Raw genomic sequence first — 22571 nt, forward strand, 5'->3', positions numbered from 1 at the left:
GGAAAGTTCAAGATCTCCTTGCGAATGGGATTATACAAGAATCCGAGTCTGATTATGCTAGCCCTGTTATTCTAGTTCGTAAAAAGACAGGTGACTACAGGCTATGTGTGGATTACAGAGCTTTAAACTCTATTACCGTTAAAGATAGATTCCCTTTACCTCACATTGAAGATCAGATTAGCAAGTTGGCTAATAAAGTTTACTTTACTAGTTTAGACCTGACTCAAGGGTACCATCAGATTCCCATGGAGGAGGAATCCATTCCAAAGACCGCCTTTATCACACCAGATGGGCAGTATGAGTACGTACGTATGGGTTATGGTTTAGCTAATGCACCTTCTGTGTTTATGAGAATTATCAAAAAAGCTTTACAGATGATACCTAGTGAAAATATCTTAATTTATATGGATGATATTTTGATACCCAGCATTACTGTAACTGAGGGGTTAAATTTATTAAGATCTGTATTTGAGCTTTTAGCGAAGGCAGATTTAAAATTGAACATAAAGAAGTGTTCATTCTTAAAGACGCAAATTAATTACCTAGGGCATGAGGTAACCGGAGACGGAGTAGCTCCAGGATTTAATAAAATCTCAGCAGTGGAGAAATTTAAAGCTCCATGTAACGTGCACGAAATTCGTCAATTTATTGGATTAACGAGTTATTTCCGTAAATTTATCCAAAATTTTGCTAGTATAGCACGACCGCTTACTGAGTTAACAAAAAAGAATGTTTCGTGGACATGGGAGACTCCACAACAAAATGCATTTGAAATGTTGAAAGACAAGTTGGCCTCACGACCCGTTCTAGCCTTGTACGATAGTGATCTAGAAACTGAGTTGCATACCGATGCAAGTAAATTGGGTTTGGGAGGAATATTAATGCAAGTTCAGAAAAGAGGAGAGTTAAAGCCCGTGGCATACTTTAGTAGAGTCACCTCTAAAGAGGAAGGATTTTACCATAGTTATGAATTAGAAACTTTAGCTGTTGTGGAATCCATCAAACGATTCCGTATCTATTTAGTTGGTATTCATTTTAAGGTTGTTACAGATTGTACTGCTGTTAGATCAACCTTTGTAAAGAAAGATATGATACCAAGGATAGCGAGATGGTGGTTAATGATTCAGGAATATGATTTAGAGATAGAATATCGACCTGGACATCGTATGAAACATGTAGACGCATTAAGCCGTAATCCAGTATCGTTAGATATGAACGTCTTAATGATTAACGATGATGATTGGCTGCTTTCGTTACAATTGCAAGATAGCAAGCTAATATCTATTGTAGAACAGCTTGATAGTGGAAAGGTCAATGCTGATATTGCCACTAACTTTTGTTTACAAGACGGTAGATTGTATCGTAAGACTTTGAGTGGTAACCGGCTTGTTGTACCTAATATGGCCAAATGGATGTTGATAAGAAAATATCATGATGATATAGGACATCCGGGCTTAGATAGGTGTGAGAAACTAATTAAAAGCGAATTTTGGTTTCCAAAGATGACTCGCTTTATTAGAAAATATGTGTCAGCGTGTATCCGTTGTGCATTTGCTAAGGGTCAGTATGGAAAGAAAGAAGGAAAACTCAATGTGATTCCTAAACCAGGAAAACCTATGCATACTCTCCATGTGGACCATTTGGGACCATTTCCAAAGAGTAAACTTTGTAATAATTACATACTTGTACTGACCGATGCGTTTTCAAAATTTGTGTTTGTCTACCCAACTCGTACTTTGAGTTCGGTAGAGACTATTAGAAAAATGAATGAGTTGATCAGTTCATTTGGTACGCCCACTAGAGTAATCTCTGATAGGGGTTTGGCTTTTAATAGTAGGCATTTTAAAGAATTTGCTACGCAGAAGCAGTTCAGACATATTTTAACTGCGATAGCTACACCAAGAGCTAATGGTCAAGTTGAAAGAACAAACCGTACTATACTTGACGCTATGCGTGCTTCGGGAACTGATCCTAGATTATGGGATACAGGTTTACCAGAAATTGTTTGGGGGATAAACAATACTGTAAATGCTAGTACCAAGTTCACTCCTTATCAGTTAATGTTTGGACATGAAAGTAACATTTTGGGTGATTTGAGAGGTGAAATGGAAGATGTTGAACCCGTTGATAGGGCGCAACAGCTGAAAGCGAGGCAGGAAGAGGCTCAGAGTAATATTGAGATAGCTGCTGAGCGTATGAAAGCGCAGTACGATAAGCATCGTAAGGCTGCGCATAAGTATAAAAAGGGAGATCTTGTTTTGTGGAAGCAAGGTGTTACTAAAGGTGGATCAGGGATCAATCACAAGATAGATCCGTTGTATGGTGGACCTTATATGGTTACTAAGATCTTTGCTGATATTGACCGCTATACTATCAGAAGCATAAAGGGTATGCGCGGTTATAAGAAATTCAGTGCAATAGTAGCAGTTGATGCTTTGAGGCCTTACAAGGGGGCTCCGAAGGACTCTAGTGAGTCGGATACCCAAGGGAGTGAGGTGGATCGGGATGATCTGATAGACCTATTGGAGAGTTAGTGCTGTTGAAACAGTTGTATGGGAGCAAGTACGGTGAATATAAATTCACCTACTGATTTAAGCTCTATATGAGAACTTAAGAATTATTACAGTATAGCATGTGTAATTGCTATATAAATAAAGTTAGTGGATATTGATTCACAGGCTGTGTGGGGACTCCAATACTCCTATATGGGGGTGTCCAGAGTCCATATGAGCAATTTTGTGTTCTCTAAAGTACGTATTTACAGTGGATATAACTTACTTGTTTGGTCCTAGGAAGTACTGATTTATAATAGATATCACTAACGTGGTATACTTATTGTGATTACATTTGTGTAATGTAATGGTAAGTCCTATGGCAATTGTGAATAAGCGTTGGCTTATTGTGATTACATTTGTGTAATGTAATGGTAAGTCCTATGGCAATTGTGAATAAGCCTTGGCTTATTGTGATTACATTTGTGTAATGTAATGGTAAGTCCTATGGCAATTGTGAATAAGCGTTGGCTTATTGTGATTACATTTGTGTAATGTAATGGTAAGTCCTATGGCAATTGTGAATAAGCGTTGGCTTATTGTGATTACATTTGTGTAATGTAATGGTAAGTCCTATGGCAATTGTGAATAAGCGTTGGCTTATTGTGATTACATTTGTGTAATGTAATGGTAAGTCCTATGGCAATTGTGAATAAGCGTTGGCTTATTGTGATTACATTTGTGTAATGTAATGCTAAGGTCACTAGGTGACTGTGGATAAGCGGTGGCTTATCGTGTTTACATTTGTGTAATGTAATGCTAAAATCACTGGGTGACTATGGATAAGCGGTGGCTTATCGTGTTTACATTTGTGTAATGTAATGCTAAAGTCACTGGGTGACTATGGATAAGCGGTGGCTTATCGTGATTACATTTGTGTAATGTAATGCTAAAGTCACTGGGTGACTATGGATAAGCGGTGGCTTATCGTGATTACATTTGTGTAATGTAATGCTAAAGTCACTGGGTGACTATGGATAAGCGGTGGCTTATCGTGTTTACATTTGTGTAATGTAATGCTAAAGTCACTGGGTGACTATGGATAAGCGGTGGCTTATCGTGATTACATTTGTGTAATGTAATGCTAAAGTCACTGGGTGACTATGGATAAAGCTAGGGTTTCCTAGGACAGCGGTGCCCGTATTTTAACGGCCGTAGTGAACGGTGATGCAGTGGACAGCCGTCGTAAAGGTGACTAGAGTGTGGTTTTCTAGGAAAACGGTGTTATCAACACCATTTAACACCGTTTTCCTAGGAAACCACTCTCTAATCACCTTTGCGACGGCTGTCCACTGCATCACCGTTCACTACGGCCGTTAAAATACGGGCACCGCTGTCCTAGGAAACCCTAGCTTAAGCGGTGGCTTATCGTGTTTACATTTGTGTAATGTAACGCTAAGGTCACGTGGTGACTATGAAGGAGAGGCTTATTGAACGAATTAAATGTTCTATGCTAATGTCTTTTTTATTTTTCTGTTGTGGGGTCACAACATAGGGTCAGGATGGTCGAATGTAACATGGCAACATTTATACCAAGAAGGAGGGATTGCGACAGCCAATCAGAGTGATGGGTGGCCGCCATGTTGCCTGGAACCGAGTCCAGGAAAACGACCGTTGGTGGCCTTCACTTCCTTCTCCTTCCCGGATCGACGTAGTCGTAGACCATTGTACATTATTTTTGTATCACCGCAGTATTAAGAATAAAACTATTGACATTACCTTGTCTTTGAATTCATTCAACACGATCACCTTTTACAATTGTAATAAAATGTATTGAATTTTATATAATTTTAGTGCTACCAAAAATTTCATTAAAAGAAATAAATAGGTAGAAATTATAAGGAATTTAAGGAAAGAATCTGATTGAGATCCACAAAAACAAATGCTGTTTGTAAACATTCAAAAACAAACTTTTTTTACACACAAGAAAAACATCTTTCCATTTTTTTGCAAATGCATTCTCCTTGAATGCAATCCTGGTAGATCGATGAATAAAACATTTATGCTCCTAACTTTTTTTTTTTACATTTCGATTGAAGATTTTGACATCTACGAACCCGCACAGCGCAAAGATCTATATTTCTATAAAAACTGCACGTTTATCGGTTAAGCCGTTTAGGAAGAGTACGGTGACATCACACGTACAGAGGAATTATATATAAAGATGTATTCGTTTTAAGCATTTCATGAATTTAAATAAAGAATTCTTACTAAAAGGATATCTTCGCATTATTTGCATTTTATTCATTGTTTTTCATATAAATACAATTTTAATACATTTGTAAGTTTCATGTATTAAAACATATTTTTTTAGTATATTTTTCTTTTTGTCAAACCTAAGTATGGGTCTGGAACTGTTGTCAGCGTATCAAAATTCTGCCAGTAATTTGTCTATGTAACAATCCACGAAATAATTTAAGAAAAAAACGCATAAATCTTAGTCATCAAATGACATTTTATTAAACCAGATTACAAATACACCATACTTTAAACTTGGTAAAAACATATGCATTGTGTAGATTATTTCAATATTCATCACTTGGTATTTATTTTTAAGCCAAAAAGGCTAATAAAAAATTGTCGTTGTAATTATATAGGCTAGATAGACTTAAATGTTAATAGTCAATCACAAACCTTCGACGCACTTTTACTTAAATATTGATTTAAAACTTCCGACTAGACAAGTGCGAAACTTGAAAATACAATTATTGATTATATTATTTTTGTGCGTGTTATTGAGTCGCAGTTTGTTGAATTATATGTTCGTAAATTAAAATCATCTTTACCCTTCCCTTTACTGTGCTAAAAACATTCTTGCATTACAGTGCCGCGAAGTCGATACACGTGCAAAAATGAAATATTTTTAATCGGGGAAACGGAATATTCACCGCTAATTGCTTCAACTATGTGCAGTTAAGTCAAAATTGATAATATTCAAAATCTTTTTTTTTTTTTAACCATTGCTCAAGCTCGCAGCGTGAGCGAGAGAACCACCCTTAACCAAGCTCAAAGAGCTACTGGGTTTACTGGCATCTGGGAAAGACTTGCAACTTTGCTATTCGCGCGTGTGACGCGTGAAACTGTCACCCTCGCTCCCGAATATATTAGCATCGAGAGTGAGACGTAAAGAGTACGTGAAACAATCATATATTCGGTACTCTATTACTTCATTCTCAATTTGACATATCAGTATGCTTTTAATTGTAATTTATCTCTGATTTCTGATACAATGCCTTTTCTGTGTTCAAAACGTATTAATTATTCAACAATAAATTATTTCATTCGATGCGTAAATGTGTAACGGAGGAGGACCAAAAACCTTAACCCAGTATGTATCATATTTATATTTAAGTTATTAGATGTAATGTGTACTAGCTACATATCACCGTAAAGGGATGGTTAACTGAGTATAATCCAGGTAAATATTTAGCATCTTTAGCATCTAAATAGTGCTTCTCATAAGCACTTCAGGTATTATTATTTACCAAAAAGTATTAATCAACAGCCAAAATTTATAATAAAACTAGCTGTAAATGTAACCAAAAAGGTATCTAACCTTGTTTTCTGTGAGTTTCATCTAATATATTATGTTAAAACAACGGATTTAGTGTTGCATTTGTTTGTCTAAGTATGGATGCAGTTAATACCAAACAACTATGTAGCTCAGGCAAATGAAAGCATTACAGCACCTTTATGGTTTCATTTGCATAAATTTTAATCGACTCATTATTAATAAAATTTCTTAGATTTGACTATTGATCTTTGTGCACTAATTAATATTTTTTTCAGTGTAACCGAAATTCTAACCTATTTTAATAATTTTTGAGCCCTTTTTACAATACTATTTAGATATTCTATTGGTTTTGTTGTTCTGATCAATGGATTCAATCCACTGTCGTCATAATTCTGGATTGGCGATTTTACTCGTTAAATCAGGCGGCCAAAGATGGGTCTGATATTTTGGAGACGAAAATAGGGACTAAGTCTTTGTTGATGATGAAGGCGAGGAACGGTTGATCCGCCGTGAAGTGGAACTCGTCGTAGTAAGTGGCCAGGGAAAGAGTGTTGACGGCTAACACTGTGGCGGCTGCAGCGGTAGCCCCATTTTCGTCAACGGTGATGACGGCCTTCTGGACCGCTCCGCTTATGCGGATCGGATGGTCCTGGAGGATACTTCGCAAGCTGGACTGGGAAGTAAATATTTTGGACAGATGCATCTGAAATTTAAAAAAACTTTGTGTAAAATGAAAGGCAAAACGTGTAATATAATCACCATTTTGTTTTTTTTTCACTTACATAATAATAAATAAATATCTATATAAAAATGACAATACAAATTAGGAACATTGGACTTAGGGCCAGTTTCCTATATAAAAATGTACGGAAAAAATAATAAAAAATATTTTGATTAAAACGCACTACTTTGAATGACGTCACTGGTTCATGTGAATCAACCTATGATCTGAGAGCTATGGAAGATTTCCGGTCTGCTTGTGGCTTCTGGACTAATGGGAAGAACTGAATAAGAATAAGCGGAAATAAACCTCTGACGTCACACGCGGAGTTATTTCAGAAATACAAAACTTTTAAAAATCGTAGCGCTAAAAATACGATATATAAAAATTGATATAATTTTTTTGACTTCTTTTAATAGTATATTAACAAATAAAAATGTTTTAAACAACCACTGAACTTCATTGTTGCTGTTGAATTTATTATGACATACTCCGATTCTCAAAAGCAAAATAAAAATAATTTGTTTTTTACACTGTTTACTTACTTTATAACTGACTAGTTTTGAAGCTACGCGTATTCCTTTATCGAGGTATAATTAAGAATTAAATATAAATCTGATTTTTAATTTTAACAGTTTCCTATGTCTAATACATATTGAGGTAATTAATCTAGGGCCTTACTTATAAACCATACCGCGTTTATAAGTGAGGCCCAAGTCTTTATGTTACGTAGTATTTTGTGCTTGTGGAGATATGGAGTGAGGTTTGAGGGGGGTAGAAATTCGATCAGTTTTACTTGAACCCCATACCTCCATTATCTCAGAATAATACTTGAAAAAATTACTTAATTTACTACCTCCATATGTATGAGACTTAAGAAATTGTTAAAATTATAAAAAAATACTTTTTATTTATTTCTCAATTATACGTACTTCGATAAAGAAACATGATTTTGTTGCTCCTAAACCGGTCGAAAATGAATAAATAATTCATAATTGGTTAAAAACATAGTTGTTTTCGTGTTCTTCTTTCTTTTTTCTTATTTCTTCTTCTTCAGACTTGTTCTCTCCACTGCTGGATAAAGGACTCTTCTATTTCTTCCCATCACCCGCTTTTACCATCCATGTTCTACTGGCTATTGAGGCAATGTCACCGACCCATCTTTTTGTGTTCTTCCAACACTTCTTTTGTTTGCCCATGGTCTCCACTTTATTATTCTGGGTGTCCTCCTGACATCATTTTTCCTCGCCAAGTGTCTTGCCGTTGCTATTATAATGTTTGCTTGCTTGTTTGATCCATGATATCTGTGACACCGGTTCGGCGCCTTATTTCTTTATTTTTTATTATATCTCTTAGATATACACCGAGCATATGTCTTTCCATGAAGCGTTGCGTGCATTTTAGTTTTTGGCTACTTTTCTGTATCACAGACATTCATTTGATTGATAGATTCGTCTTTTTAATCATACTGGGACTTGTTTATTTTCAAAATTTTGTTTTTAGTGATAACCATGAAGCTGCAAATATAAACTTTGTACTATTTTCAATTATAAAATTTATTTTTTTATTTATTCCAGTAGGTACATATCTGATGTTGTTTTGAAAAAAATCATCATTTTCATTTCTTATTGATTAGGGTTTAAACTGTCAGTAGGGTCTCAGTGAGTCACATCTTGCTGGAGGGTGTGATTCTATAAAATGCTGCAAACGCAAAGTTGCATTCCACCGGCAACACTACTAACTAGTCCTACTCGTTAGCGTCCACGTCGCAAACTTCAGGCAATGAGATCACACTCATAACGGTGTGATCACAGCAGATAACGAGAGGATGAAAGGCGAGTTTCTGGCGCCTTTAAACCAGAATCAACTAGCTAAGGGAAGGTTACCCCGACATGAATATCTACCAGAAAAAGCAATGGGAAACAACTCTGGTCATCTTTTCCCAGAAATCACTATGGCGAGTATATCCAGTTGTCCTGGCTGCGGAATATGAGAGTAGCCCAGGACCAAGATGCTTCTGCTGTAGTGATCGCCAACGTCGGGCGGACCCGATCAGGCACCGTAAGAAGAAGTAGATCCAAGATACAAGATCCGAGTAGCAATTATTAGATAAACATTGATTTTTACCGATAGCGTTTTTCTTGTTAAAGGGTTTACAATATAAGGAACTTACTTTTTTAAGAACAGGAACGAGAGATGTTGTGTATTCAATTTTGAATTTGGGAACCGCAAGTACAGTTGTGTGTTCCTCAGTTGTGTTGAAGATGGTACGTAGATTTTCTGTTGTGAGTCCATCCATTAGTCTATCGAGACCATTTTGTTCGGTAGGAAGGACGAAAACCATAGAGAAATCTGACTCCTGCGGAAGGAAAAAATAAGAAAAAAAAAACGATCAGAATATTGTATAGAAAAAAAAATATTCATAGGAGAATATACAGTACGTTGGCATAAAATTTACTGGAAATTCGAAGACCCAAAGTGAAAATGAGGATGTTACTTTGAAGTGGTTGTAAAGCTGACTCTAACAAACCAAATTATCAAAAGGGTTGAGAGTTTCAAATACCTGGGAGTATTTGTTACAGAAAATGGCAGCTTTAATAAAGAACTGGAATTGCGGCTATAAGTAGCAGGTGCCACATTCAACAGTATGAAAGCTGTCTAGAGATTGGATATTTATTCAGTGAAAACCAAATGCCTCCTACATAACGCCTGCATAACACCTATTCTCCTCCACGGATGCGAATCGTGGCACCTTATTCGGGCCCAAAACTCCAAAATACTGAGTTTTGAGAATAAGTGTCTCATTAGAATCTTGGGCGTGCGGTGATTTGACTTTGTAAGGAATGATGTAAAAAAATAACGGACGCAGCAAACTCCGGTGAAGCCTAGACTGATTGTCTAACCTTCATGTAACATAAATGATCAAGAAACGCTGTGATCGGTGTATTAATGCAGGGTCCTATAAACAATGATTATGAAGCATTAGGATTTTCATTCGGTCTGTACTTACAGCAAAGGGAAGTATGACCCATTTGGCTCCCATGTTCTTATCTTCATTACAAGGAAACGTGGACGTTACTCGCATGAAGTTCGCGTCGACCTTGCGGTTCGGAGCAATAGAAAACTTCTGGCTCGTAGTCTTTCTGGGGTCGAATTTGGTCTTCCAGACGTTTTTGAAGAAAGCAGCGTTCACTAGAACGCATTGAGTCGTGGCATCGATCAGATCTAACAGAAAAAAAATGCAAAACTGATCAAGTTATTTATTTATTTATTTATTAAGATACATGGCACGCAGTGTCATTTGCCTTACAGAAATACATATTTAAAAGAATATAAACATTTCAAAATAATGTGAAAAAGAAAAAAGTACTATGTTACATGAATACACACATACATGAATACACAGCAGTTTCATATAAAGAACATGCTTAGATATAGATTATAAAAACAAAAATACATAATAAAAAACATTTAAGTTTGTAAGTGAACATTCTTGATGGAAGTTCATTGTAATTTATTATATAAATAAAAGACGAATTATACTTTAATCCACAAATTTGTAATATCCAGTGACCGGTTTGACAACAAATAATAATAATAATGTAAATAATAATAAAACGTTCGTATATTGGAAAAAACTAGTGATAAAATTGGACAAATAATAGATAAAAATAAATGCACCGCAGCTTTTTACAATAATAATTCCTTAGCTAATTTGTTGGTTAATACTAAAGACAAAAAATATAATTTTTTAAACTCAGGAACTTACCATCTTAATTGTAAAGACTGTAAAAATACATGCTACGTAGGCCAAACGGGTAGATCCTTTAAAACACGCATAAAAGAGCACATACAATCATGGTCTAATAATTAGGATAATTCAAATTTTGCCAATCACTTAATAGAAAATAACTATTCCTTCGAATTAAAAAATAATGTAAAAGTAATTCATATTGCACCTAAGGGCCATAAACTTGACAAACTAGAAATTCTCGAAATCAATAGATTAAAAAATAAACCCGACGTAGAATTACTTAATAAACAGATAACACACGTGCATTCTCTTTTACTTTACCCATTGCAATATATTTTTACTGATGACCTTTTACCCTTTGTTTTTCAAAAATCATAATTGACAAAAATCACACTCACGTAGGATGGGACACTAAAAATAAAATACTTAAACTCACTAAAATAGCATTATATTAACTCATTAGTTAACCCGAAAAAAAATTAAAAATGATCCTTAAGATAAATGCATCTTGAGTGGTTTGTGCTATGTATATGTGCCGCATGTAATGTATATGTTTGTGTGTGTTTTATATGTGCGTTCATGTGTGCGTGGATGGCTCGGAGTGTGCATTCGGTATTTTAATTTATTTTAATTTATTAACTCCATTGAAAACGCAAATGTCAACAATTATTCTTTTCTCACTTAAAATTCTTATTTATTTTTTTTTTTTTTTGTCACATTTAATGTTAATATCTTTTAAATTTATGAAATATATAAATATATACTTAGTTGGTCTTTTTATGTTAAAAAATTGTTGTTTTTAATACTTGTTTTGTATAACTGTATGTTTTCTGAATAAAAAAAAATAAAATAAAAATAAATAAAAATAACTTTACACTTATTTGTTTATAAATTATGTTTTTGATAACAATAAAAATAACTTTATTTAATTTAATTTCATATGATTTTGAATTATCTATCCTTACCTCTGTTTTGTATAAATACATTGAACTCCTTAATAAAGATACCAGTCTCGAAGATGTCGCAAAAGCGATGAAACCGGTCACTGGATATTCCAAATTTGTGGATTGAAGTATCACTCGTTTTTTATTTAAATTATAAAAAATTTAAATAATGTGCGCATGTAAGAATCGTTTGTAAAGTTGTACAAAATATAAATATAGTAAATACAAAGAGCAAAAAAAATATTTGATATCTCAAAAAAAAACAGTAATAATAATAACAACTGAATTAATAATGTAAACACGTAAATATGGTACACGAAAAATAGTACCCATTCAAAAGTCAATTAAAAAGGCAGTATAATTTAACAAATGTAAATTACCGTTCACCACCTTTAAAATGATTAAATGGATTTGATTTATATGAACTATACTTTATGTTAAAAATATCAGCAGCGTCGGAATAGTTATTTATTAAAAACCTCAGAGTTATAATGCGTACTATTATTACTTAAGTTGAAAACTGGCATATACCAATTATAATAATTGCGATTCAATTCACCATAGAAAAACTAAAATAAACTTTAATATTAACCTACGCTCCAAAATTAATCTTAATGTCCCCTTTCGCGTGAAAAGAAAGACGTATTTATTCCATCTGCCAGTCTGTAGCACTAACTATGCACAACACTCTTTCCTCTATCGTTCTTGCTCTAACTATAATGTTTTTTTTTTCATCTATTGATATATTTTACATACCCCTTAATTTATTTAAAAATAAATTAAGACTTAATATTTCTGGCTGCGATACGATCCCACTTACTATTTAATTATGCACACTGCTGAACACTTACTCCCACACTAATACACATAAACACACGTCTACACTTACTCTCGTACAAATACACATAAACACATCCGGCCTCCGTGGTGTAGTGGTCAAGACGCTTGACTCACAAACGAAAGGTTCCGGGTTCGATTCCCGGTGAGAACACAAAAAAATAAAATGTGATTTTTCTCAAGCCTGGGTGTTCTGTGATGTAATTCACCACTGTAATTAGGCCTCCTGGCCTGTTGTGGTGCAAAAATAAATAAATGAATGTCTTTGCAGAATTCTGTATAAAATTTTTTTTTCTGAAATAAAAAATTCCAGCAATATTCCAATAGAGCAATATTCCAATTTACATTTTTTTAAAATATCAACAAACAACTTTCAAAGCCATTATTGATGTTCTAAATTAATCACCAATATTTTCTTGTATATGCAGTTAATTGGTAGAATTCCATATTGACATTTGATAATGTATCCAAAATGAAATGATATTGTGGATTGAATTCTTCTTTTGAATCTATTCAAAACGTATAATTTGATGCGTTTCGTCTTGTTTTTTTTAAGCCAATCAACAGGCTTTTGTAAGCCCTAACAGATTGGTATTAATGAGAATACATTTATATTATAACAGTTAATCTAAACAATCTTAAAATCTATTAAAATTTACAAAGGTATAATTGTGGCCTAATCTAGGCGGACATGGCAAGTGTGTCATCGCGAGTCAGGAATGACAACACCACTTGCTTCTTGAATGCTTGCCTTTGCTGTAGGAACGCATCGACAGTACGGTTTTGTGAGATTTCGTTCGCTGTTCTTAGGATCCTTGGCAGAGGGTAAAAGAATTCGATGTTGGTTTTATAATGTCCCCCAGCAAAGACAGCGTTAGTACGCAAATTACGGTGAGGTACATTAACGTTAATCTGAGCAAGAATATCATAAGCATGTTAGGATATTTACAAGCTTGTACAAGTGGAATTTAGTCCAATAGAAGGATGATATTTTGGATGACTCAACAAATTTTAAAAAAATAATTGGATATATTTACATACTCGTATACATACATACATGTAATTATGTAAGTAAATATGTATTTTTTTGATTTTTATATTTATTGTATTTTTTTCATATATTACATAGCATACAAACATAACATAAAACAGAATAAAATAATAGGAAAATAAATCTCACATAGGCATAGCCTGTGAGTGGCATACATGATTTTATGAAGAAAAAAAAAAACACATATTTAACATTTCAATATAAGAAACAAAAAATGAACCTAAAAGAATAAATGAAAACTCGAAAAAATAGTATCTCTAATATATTCTTGTAATCTGTTTATGAAGACCTACTTACTAATTATTAAAACATGATTTTACCTGGAGATATAATGTCGGTAATTCTTTGTTTGGTGTTTTCACTGATCCAGCTATTAATTTGGTTAGCAGCAACACGAGGACGGGAGAAGTCGCTTTTATCAACAGTCGCCTTGAAGTTTTGACCGGCGTAGGCCTTGAATTTTGGGTTCAAAACACCATTCCCAACGAAGACCGCGTTCTCAAAAAGTATGTCTCTGGTGCTACTTTTCTGTAAGAAAACAATCAACTTAATAATCTGCGCGATGAAAACATCTGCGGCCATAACTTATTTATAAAAAAATGTAAAATCCTTTTGTTGTAACACAATTTAATAAAATGTATGATTTTTATTTAGAAACTTTGCTGGTCTGTCTTTAAACTGTATTTTTAAAAAAATGTTATTATATCACTGTCGACTGTTTGTTTCTTTAAAATAAATAAATAATAAATATAATATTTCAATTTTATAAATCGACTAGAGATGTACAATTTTTTTTTACTGCTTCAAATACAAACAAAGTAACTTGTTGATCATATGAATTAATTTATCAAACCTTACAAAATTCTCGTGGTTCAAAAAGAGAAAATGATGATACCATGGACATATTGCATAATAAAAGAGTGTTTAAAAAACGTGCACTCATAAATACACCAGACCATTTAACAAATAGTAACTCTTTTATCGCACACTAAACTTATGCATACCATAGCAAAGATCACTACAGGTGATTTGGGAACAAATAAACAAGGATATTTACAATATGAATTCAACTATCACCAAAAATGGACAAACCTGCAGACGCGTAACAAAGTCTCCGTAAGTATTCCTTGCATCCAATTTGTTTAGTCCCAGCACAGCTTCTAACTCGTAGAGAGTGTCACTATCAGCTCCTTGTGCCAGCAATGCTAGCAGAGTGGATAATGACACTGGAGAAATTACCGTATTCCCTGGATCCTGCCTGACGATTTCCTGTACAAGTAATTTCAATACATGCATAAATGACTTCATCATATATCGACAAAAAGCTGTAAGATAAAGTGTTAGAAAAAGCATTCGAATAGTTTTTGCCTGTTTTTTTAGCTCTAGTAAATGAGTTAAAGCATTAATAGAAATAAACTCTTTGCATTTTTTTTATTTTTCCACCACCGAAAAAGAACATTTTAATATGGTTTCAATAGAAAGAAAATACAGTACGTCGTTATTAAAATAGTCCAAAATAACAGTAATATAATCAAATTAACGTCCTGGGGGTAACCAGATTTTTGAAACTCGCGCATTTAATGAAAAACAATGATCTGAATGAAATTAAGTGGGTAATACATTTTCGAAATATAAATTTTACCATTTGAACATTTGTTTTCATTTTAATATTAAAAACGCGATCTTACCTTGGTCATTCTAAGAGAGAAATCTATCAGGGCATCAAAGTTTCTGTTTTGAGAGTTCTGATCAAATGTTTGTCCATTGTGGTTTGGGGCCTGTCCATGTTGAGCCGAGTCCTGACCACCCTGGATTGAGCCTTGACCATGCTGAGAGGGGTTCTGACTATGCTGAGACGAACCCTGGTCATACTGCGTCGGGTTCTGGCTATGCTGAGGTGAGTTCTGACGATGTCGAGTTGGGCTCTGAGCATGCTGAGTTGGACGTTGATCATACCTAACTGGTGCCTGTTCAAATTGAGTCGAGCCCCCGACGAACTGATTTGAACTCTGTCCTTGTTGAGGGACGCCCTGAGCAAAAGTGACCTGATCTGTTTGTGGTCGCCTTTGACTTTGTTGAGTTGGATCCTTATCATACTGAACTGGGGTCCGTTCAAATTGCGTAGAGCCCCCGACGAACTGATTTGAACTCTGTCCTTGTTCAGGGACACCCTGACCAAAAGAGGCCTGGGCTGCTTGTGGTCGCCTTTGACCTTCCGCGTAAGCTGGTTTTGATTCAGGCTGCTCATACGTCGATAAATCGTCTTTGAAGACGACTCGTTCTGAAGAATCCTTTCTTTGGGCACTGACCGTCCTCTGTGTAGTTTGACTCACGTGCGTTCTTCCACGTTGGTCATTTTGCTGGCTTAGATCCACTCTAGAAGCCGGTGCAACGTTTGTTGCAAACGATGAGTAACGTGGATCGTAGTAGGCTGCATCTTGATATACTTGTGACAATACTTGTGATGTTGATAAAACTAATATAAGGATCCTTAAATTACTCAGCCTTAGATTGCCGACTATTGATAATAGTACCGCCATTTAATTTATTTTCTTACTGAAAAGTAACACACAAAAAAGTGATCAGCAAAACAAATTATATATACAGACATCAAAAATACTATATCTCAAGATATTATATGCAAAAATGTTAGTAGATGGCAGTGAAACAAAGAACTGAGAGTTGAAAAACCAAAGCAGGGTGCAAACAGTTGAGATAAACGAATTATGAAAAATCAATGTTTGACAGGGTTACAAAATGATCAAATCGCATCAACCACTAGACCGAGTTAGGTAAATAAAAACCTAAGGCAAAAAATGTCCAGTAATTAATAATGGTAATTTTTAGCCAAAGTGAGGAAAAACTTGTTTAATTACAAATTCAATTCTCTAAATTAAGTAATAGATAATATTAAAAGAGTGTCACTGATGGTTTGGTCTAATAGAAATAATGGTTAGGCGGACCAACTCCATAGACGTTTATTGCTTGGAATATTATTCAACTTCATTCTAGTCTCAAGCTTCCCTTCGCTACTCTTTTTTCCTAACGCCGCTCCACGCAACAATAATCACGCGTGTGAGAATCAAATTGACTTCATCGATGCGTAATAAATAAACATAAAAATCATCCTTCTTAGGATGGATTGCCTGAAAAAATGTGTTGTAAATAAACATGTTATTTTCTTACTAAACGCACCTCAGTTTTTGTTAATATTGCGTTGCCCTCAACAAAATGAAAAAAAAAGTTAAAAAATCACAATATACATAGAAATATTTGTGTTAAGAGACGCCATCTATTACACGCTTGTACGTAGCAAACCAGAAATACTTCCTCACTGGTAAAGTAATGTTACGCTCAATGACAAATATACCTTTAAGGCCGAACAAAACTTTATATAATTTGGCTCTATTATATAAAACAACGATGATGGTGTAGAGATAAAAAGAAGAATAGTAAAAAGTAACAAAGTGTTGTTCTCTCCGTTATCAATGTCTAGAAGTGTACATAAAAGTGTAAAAGTGGCAGTGGTGTCACTGAAGAAGAAGAATTAATTTTCTCAATAGATAAATTGTAATCATCATCATTCCATTTCCGCACCCAATTGTGCTTAGGCCATTGCATCGGTACACCAATCGCAGCGTATATTGATCATTTTGTATTACATAAAGGTAAGATAATCCGTCTTACGCTTCAGGTACCAGACCAGGGATTATGAGAAATTCGAGTTTGAAAACAACTTTCCAAATAAATATTTTATTTCAACCATGTTGGGAATCGAACCCGAGACCTCTTGAATGGTAGGTACGCAAGCGCGCTGACCAGCACGCCACGAAGCTAACTTATTTTAGGCACGTTTATAATTATATGTGTATTCGTGTGGATGTGTGTAATATTTTTGATCGAATTTATTAAACTTGATAGTAACTATTTGTTGACAGTGAAACGTGATTTATCATTACTTTACTTTATTATGTATATTTAATAGTAATAGTTACCAGGTAATCAATCACAGATGTTTATCACGCCGATTAAAAGTCCTTAGCCTACACTTATCCATAAGATTTTTTTTTCTCTTCGGTAATTACCGACAAGTGCGGCCATTGTGATTGAGCTAGTGGTCTGATACACCATACGTAAAACTGTTTTTTTTTTTTTATACTCGCTTTATTAAAATTGGTTCTGAATAAGAATGCCTTGAGAAATCTTTTCTTCAAACTACAAAGTATTTACATTATATGAATTTTGATATAATCTAAATAACGATATTTTTATAGTAATAATTACGATTTATTAAAAAAATAAAAAATATTTATCCACTACATGTTTTAGGTAATAGATTTCTCTGGATTATGTCTAGTCTGCCTAGCTAGGTAAAACCAGTTTTAAGGCAGACCATTTGCATTTTTATGCAAAATAAACAATAACATGATTACCTACTAGTTAATTTATTGTACAGTTATACAAAGATTAATTATAAGATTTATTATTTAAAAATGTTTTTTAGTAAACTTTTCGATTTTTCTCGACCTAAACCCAGTAACTAATTTCTAACAAATTTATATAATTAAATCCAGGTCATGGTTTTGCATGTGAATATGTATTTGAATTATTAATTATTTTTTTTATGGGTATTTTCTCAATGTTTATTATAAAATAAAAAGTATCTTCATAACAGGATTTTTGCACCTAGACAAGTAAGTAGAAATATTTTCTTGCAATTAAACTTTTTTTCTATTTTTTATTTATTTATTTTTTTGAATTACTAAAATATATTATAATATAATAATAAAATAGTACACATTTAGTAATATTTTTGAAAAATAACCGCCCCATTTCCGCAATAGAACTAGGGAGTGACCATTAATACTCATCAACAAAAATTTGAGCATACTCGAAATAATGTCAGTTAAATAATTTCATTTCTTCAACTGGTTTTGGAACTCAAATATTTTTCTGTCAAGGCGTATAAACAAACTGCACGAAGTAGTAAAATTGACTTAATATATTTCAAAATAAATTTTGAACGTTTTTGAGAAGTGAATATGCAAGTGTAGGCATTTACAAGGTTTATATTGTATTTGGAAAGGCTCAAAATGACTTAGTAAAAAAATGGTTAGACTCAAATTATCTAACACTAAATCACTCGAAAACAAAATACCTAACATTTAAAATTAATAATAAAACTACATGTAATCCAAATCTTTCCTTAACTATTCACAGCCTATTTCCTTAATTATAATTACCAAATTCCGAATATTGAATGTATTTGTAAATCGTTGGACAGAGTAGATTCAATTAAATATTTGGGAATTTATATAGATGGGGGTTTAAGATGGACTAATCAAATTGATCATATTAAAAATAAATTGAAAAAGCAAATTTACTTTTTTAAAACTATAAGAAATATAATTAGCCTAAAAGAACTTGTAAAAATATATAACGCGATAACTCAATCAGTTTTGGAATATGGGATAATTGGATGGGGATGTGCAAATGACACGCTGATCAAGCAAATAATAATTGCACCAAAATCTTTAATAAAAATTATCTTAAGAGTCCCAATCAGAACTAGCTCCCTCGGTATATTTGAAAATCTTAATGTAAAATCTATTAAACAATTTTATGTAAAAGCTTTGTTACTAAACGCACGTAAACATTATTCTCTACCTTCCGTTACAAATACAAGAGTTACTAGATACTCCACCCTGATGCTGCAAAAAAATAAAAACAACTATCGATCAAAGAGGATTGGCCTACTACTCGATTAAAATGTACAATCTACTTCCATTATCCATAAGGACAATTAGTAAGTTCTCACAATATAAAATTGCCATTAAGACATGGATAGTGGAGGTGGATTGTTCACGGATCGATGAGTGGATCAAGCCAAATAGGTAAAATGTGTGTACTGTTTATGAAATTCGTTCTAGTGATCTATATAAATTGGTTATGTTTTTTATGATTATTTTAGTTTTTTATTGTTTATTATGTTAATGATAATTAGGTTAATTGGATTTATTACGTTTTTTTATTGTTATTATTATGTTAACTTTGTTAAATAGCTAATCTTAGGCATGTTTCACGTTTTGTAAAATGTTTCCCTCGGCACGGGACACCGTGAGGATACATTATTCTGTATAAAAAAAGAATACAAACAATGTAAAAGTATAAATAAATAAAAATGTGATATATTTAGTCAGGATTAAAAGTAGTTTGGTCTTCTAACTATCGTTATGAAAGAAATATAATGATTCGTTATTCTATAGTGACGTTGCATTGTTACTCTTTTCACAAATGCTGGCCTCCGTGATGTATTAGTTAAGACGCTTGTCTCTATTCGATGGTTCCGGGTTCGATTCCCGGTGTGAACACAAAAAATAAATGTGATTTTTCTCAAGCCTGTAAGCCCACCACTGTAATTAAACCCTCTGGTCTGCTGTGGTGCAGAAAAAAATCTTACAACAAAATTAAAAATGAAAAGTAAACTAATCTAACCGTGGATAAAGCAAGTCAATGAGGAATTCCAGCCCAACCGGAATTAAATTTAAAAAATGTTTTCGTGTACACGTGAATATTTAAAAAAATTGGAGTAGTATGAAATATCTCAAAAACGCACGCAAAAATAAATAAAAAATGTTAAAAATAGTATTAATTTTAAAATCGTAAATAATGACGTCACCCCTTATATCTCCGTGTAGTATTTCCGGTTTCCGTTTTAAAGCCCCCGCACCTTGTAAGGAACGTTTTGACCATAGAAAAAAATAGAGTATAATTTTCATCATACTCTTTTTTCAACCTGAGATTATGTCAACTTTCTAGGTTTTTCGAAATCGAAACGTTCGTAAAAACAGCCATAACATAGAAATGAGCAAATTACGATCAACTAAATGAAGTAATCAAAGCAACATTCCACAGAATCTTGTCAGTTTTGTTATTGGCTGGAGAAATACAACTTACCGCGGTCAGTGAAAGTAAGAACGCCAACCGTTTCATGACGCCACTACTGAAAAGTGACACACTGATTACAGTCATTTGGCGCGGTATTTGATAAATGTAACTTTAAAAAATCATATCTTTGTAAATAACGCAAAAAATATATATATATATATGTATTTTTGCTAAGTACGCTGATAGAAAAAAAAAATTAGTAAACAGTGGAATTCCTCATTATAGAATTAATTCAAATTCCGACAAAAATGCCGACTCATTTTCAAATCGAATTGCTAAATGTTAATATGTTTCATTATTTTTTTCACTGTACTTTTTCAATTCTCGGAATGAAAATTAAATAGTTTTTTTTACTTCTCATCTCTCCGGCTCTCTGTGCAAAAAATTAAGTTGATTGGTCGGTCTGTTGAGACGTGAAGGACACACAAACAAACACAAATATGTACCTTTTTTTCGTGATCTTGTGTAAGTTGGATTCGTTCCGGGATCTTCACGTTTATTTTAATTCGAAAAATTGTGATTGTCCATCCATCTATACGTCTATACTTTTATTATAAATGCGAAAGTGTTTGTTTAAATAGGTGCGTAGGTTTTCACGTTTGCAGTTATCAATATACACATTAGGAACATAGAGAGAATTCATAGAAAGTATTTGAGATTCGTAAATTTTAAATTAAATGTTCCCTTGGATAGCATAAATTACACAATTTATTAGAAAATCGTAGAAAAATAAATGACCTTCTTTTTTTATTTGAAATTTGGAGCTTGATTGTTGTGAACTCCTAAATCTTACTTTAAAATACCGAATCGAGTCACTAGAAGTTCGGAGTTGTTTGCAACTACATACGTAGGTACTAACTATGCACGAAACTCTCCGATTCCGCGTTTACATTCCTTAGCCAACAAATTTACTTGTGATACTTATAGACATTTTTAATACAAAAATTATTCATTTTAAAACGTTCTTAAGTGCATTGTTTAAATTAATTATTAAAAAAGTAATAAAATTTTCTTTTTCATGCCATTTTCTCTCTGTTTCTGATCTGTATTATTATTATCTTATCTCTTTCTAAAATTAATTTATCAAATATTTTTGTGTACCATATATTATATTATAATCTTATATATACTCACTGTAAACTAATTTTTATTATTTGTTAATATCATTTTTTGCTTAAATTCTTTACAAGTTATTCACAATTTGCTTTTCAATGCTAATATTTTTCTTATATCCATATTTATCTTTTTTTCTTTTTTATTATGCAAAGTTTCACCTTTTATTTTGCATTGCAGCATGCTTTTTTGTTTCTACATGTAAACAAAAAAAGTGTTGTTTATTTTTTAAATTATAACTTACTATGTTACTTATTACTATTACTTTTATTATTCTAAAATTAAATAAATAAAATAAATATATAAGTGTGTATCTTATTTGGGGATCCCGAGAAGATCCTGAAACGAATCCAACTTACACTTACACTTGATTACAAAAACCTACGCACCTATTTGAACAAACACACTTTCGCATTTATAGTAAAATAGTATGCAAGTATAGTTCAGTATAGATGGACGGACAATCACAAAGTTTTTAATAAAAATATTTATTGTATATTGTCATTTATTCAACGATTCGAAAATGGGTAAGTTTCTGTGAAACCTGTTCACATAATTAAATGATGTAAACAAAATAATTAATATTATTTATCGACATGTTTAAATTGTTTACTTATTACGTGAAAACGCTTTTCAAGGCAAAACTTTTACATTAAAATGAAACATTTCGGTTAGAACTTGCTCTGATACTTAGAAATGACTTAGTTTACTATAATATCCGTTAATCCGTATTTTCAATACAAATTAGTAGGTAGAAAAGACAATGTTCCCACATTTGTGTTTATGTATTGCACTAAAATAACACAGCACTATTTTAAAACAATACTAAACGATGAAACCACTTATAAAAATACGTTGAAATATGTACACTGTAATGATTAATAATGTTATTATTGTTCACTATAATCGCTTCACCTTTGACACTGTACTCAAAATGGCCACCATTTCACGTATTTCACAACCAACTTGTCATAATTCAATATTTACCATATCTGATTTGACATACCTTTATTATCACTTTGTCGGTAAAATCGACCAGTACCTACCTTGTTAATTTGAAGGTAGTTATTTATTCAAAACACTATGAAAATTTGTACTGCCTGCGATGCGCGCGCCGCTAAGAACTATGAACTGACT

The 22571-nt window shown here is 33.1% G+C and overlaps 1 protein-coding gene across 9 annotated transcripts; it reads right to left on the reverse strand.

Annotated features, from left to right (window-relative positions):
- Positions 1 to 4987: 4987 nt before the first annotated feature.
- LOC148283412 (antichymotrypsin-2-like) lies at positions 4988 to 22571 on the reverse strand. 9 transcript variants are annotated; one of them, XR_015821863.1, is made up of 8 exons: positions 22481 to 22571; positions 15062 to 15929; positions 14466 to 14642; positions 13694 to 13901; positions 9798 to 10012; positions 8961 to 9146; positions 5544 to 6769; positions 4988 to 5365 (listed from the first exon to the last, which is right to left on the reverse strand). XR_015821863.1 is itself a non-coding variant. In XM_088223581.1 (8 exons), exons 3-8 carry the CDS (start codon positions 15911 to 15913, stop codon positions 6485 to 6487), a joined length of 1923 nt encoding a protein of 640 aa, XP_088079707.1. In that variant the 5' UTR covers positions 15914 to 15929; positions 20768 to 20861; positions 22208 to 22322; the 3' UTR covers positions 4988 to 6484. The 9 variants fall into 9 exon arrangements, 7 of the variants coding, with proteins under 7 accessions (XP_088079707.1, XP_088079705.1, XP_088079702.1 ...); XR_015821864.1 differs by having other exon boundaries at positions 22422 to 22571; XM_088223581.1 differs by lacking the exon at positions 22481 to 22571 and adding exons at positions 20768 to 20861; positions 22208 to 22322 and having other exon boundaries at positions 4988 to 6769.

The sequence above is a fragment of the Micrasema longulum genome, unplaced genomic scaffold, assembly GCF_059751315.1.
Source record: "Micrasema longulum isolate JH-2025_06_02 unplaced genomic scaffold, ASM5975131v1 h1tg000242l, whole genome shotgun sequence".
NCBI lineage: Eukaryota > Metazoa > Arthropoda > Insecta > Trichoptera > Brachycentridae > Micrasema > Micrasema longulum.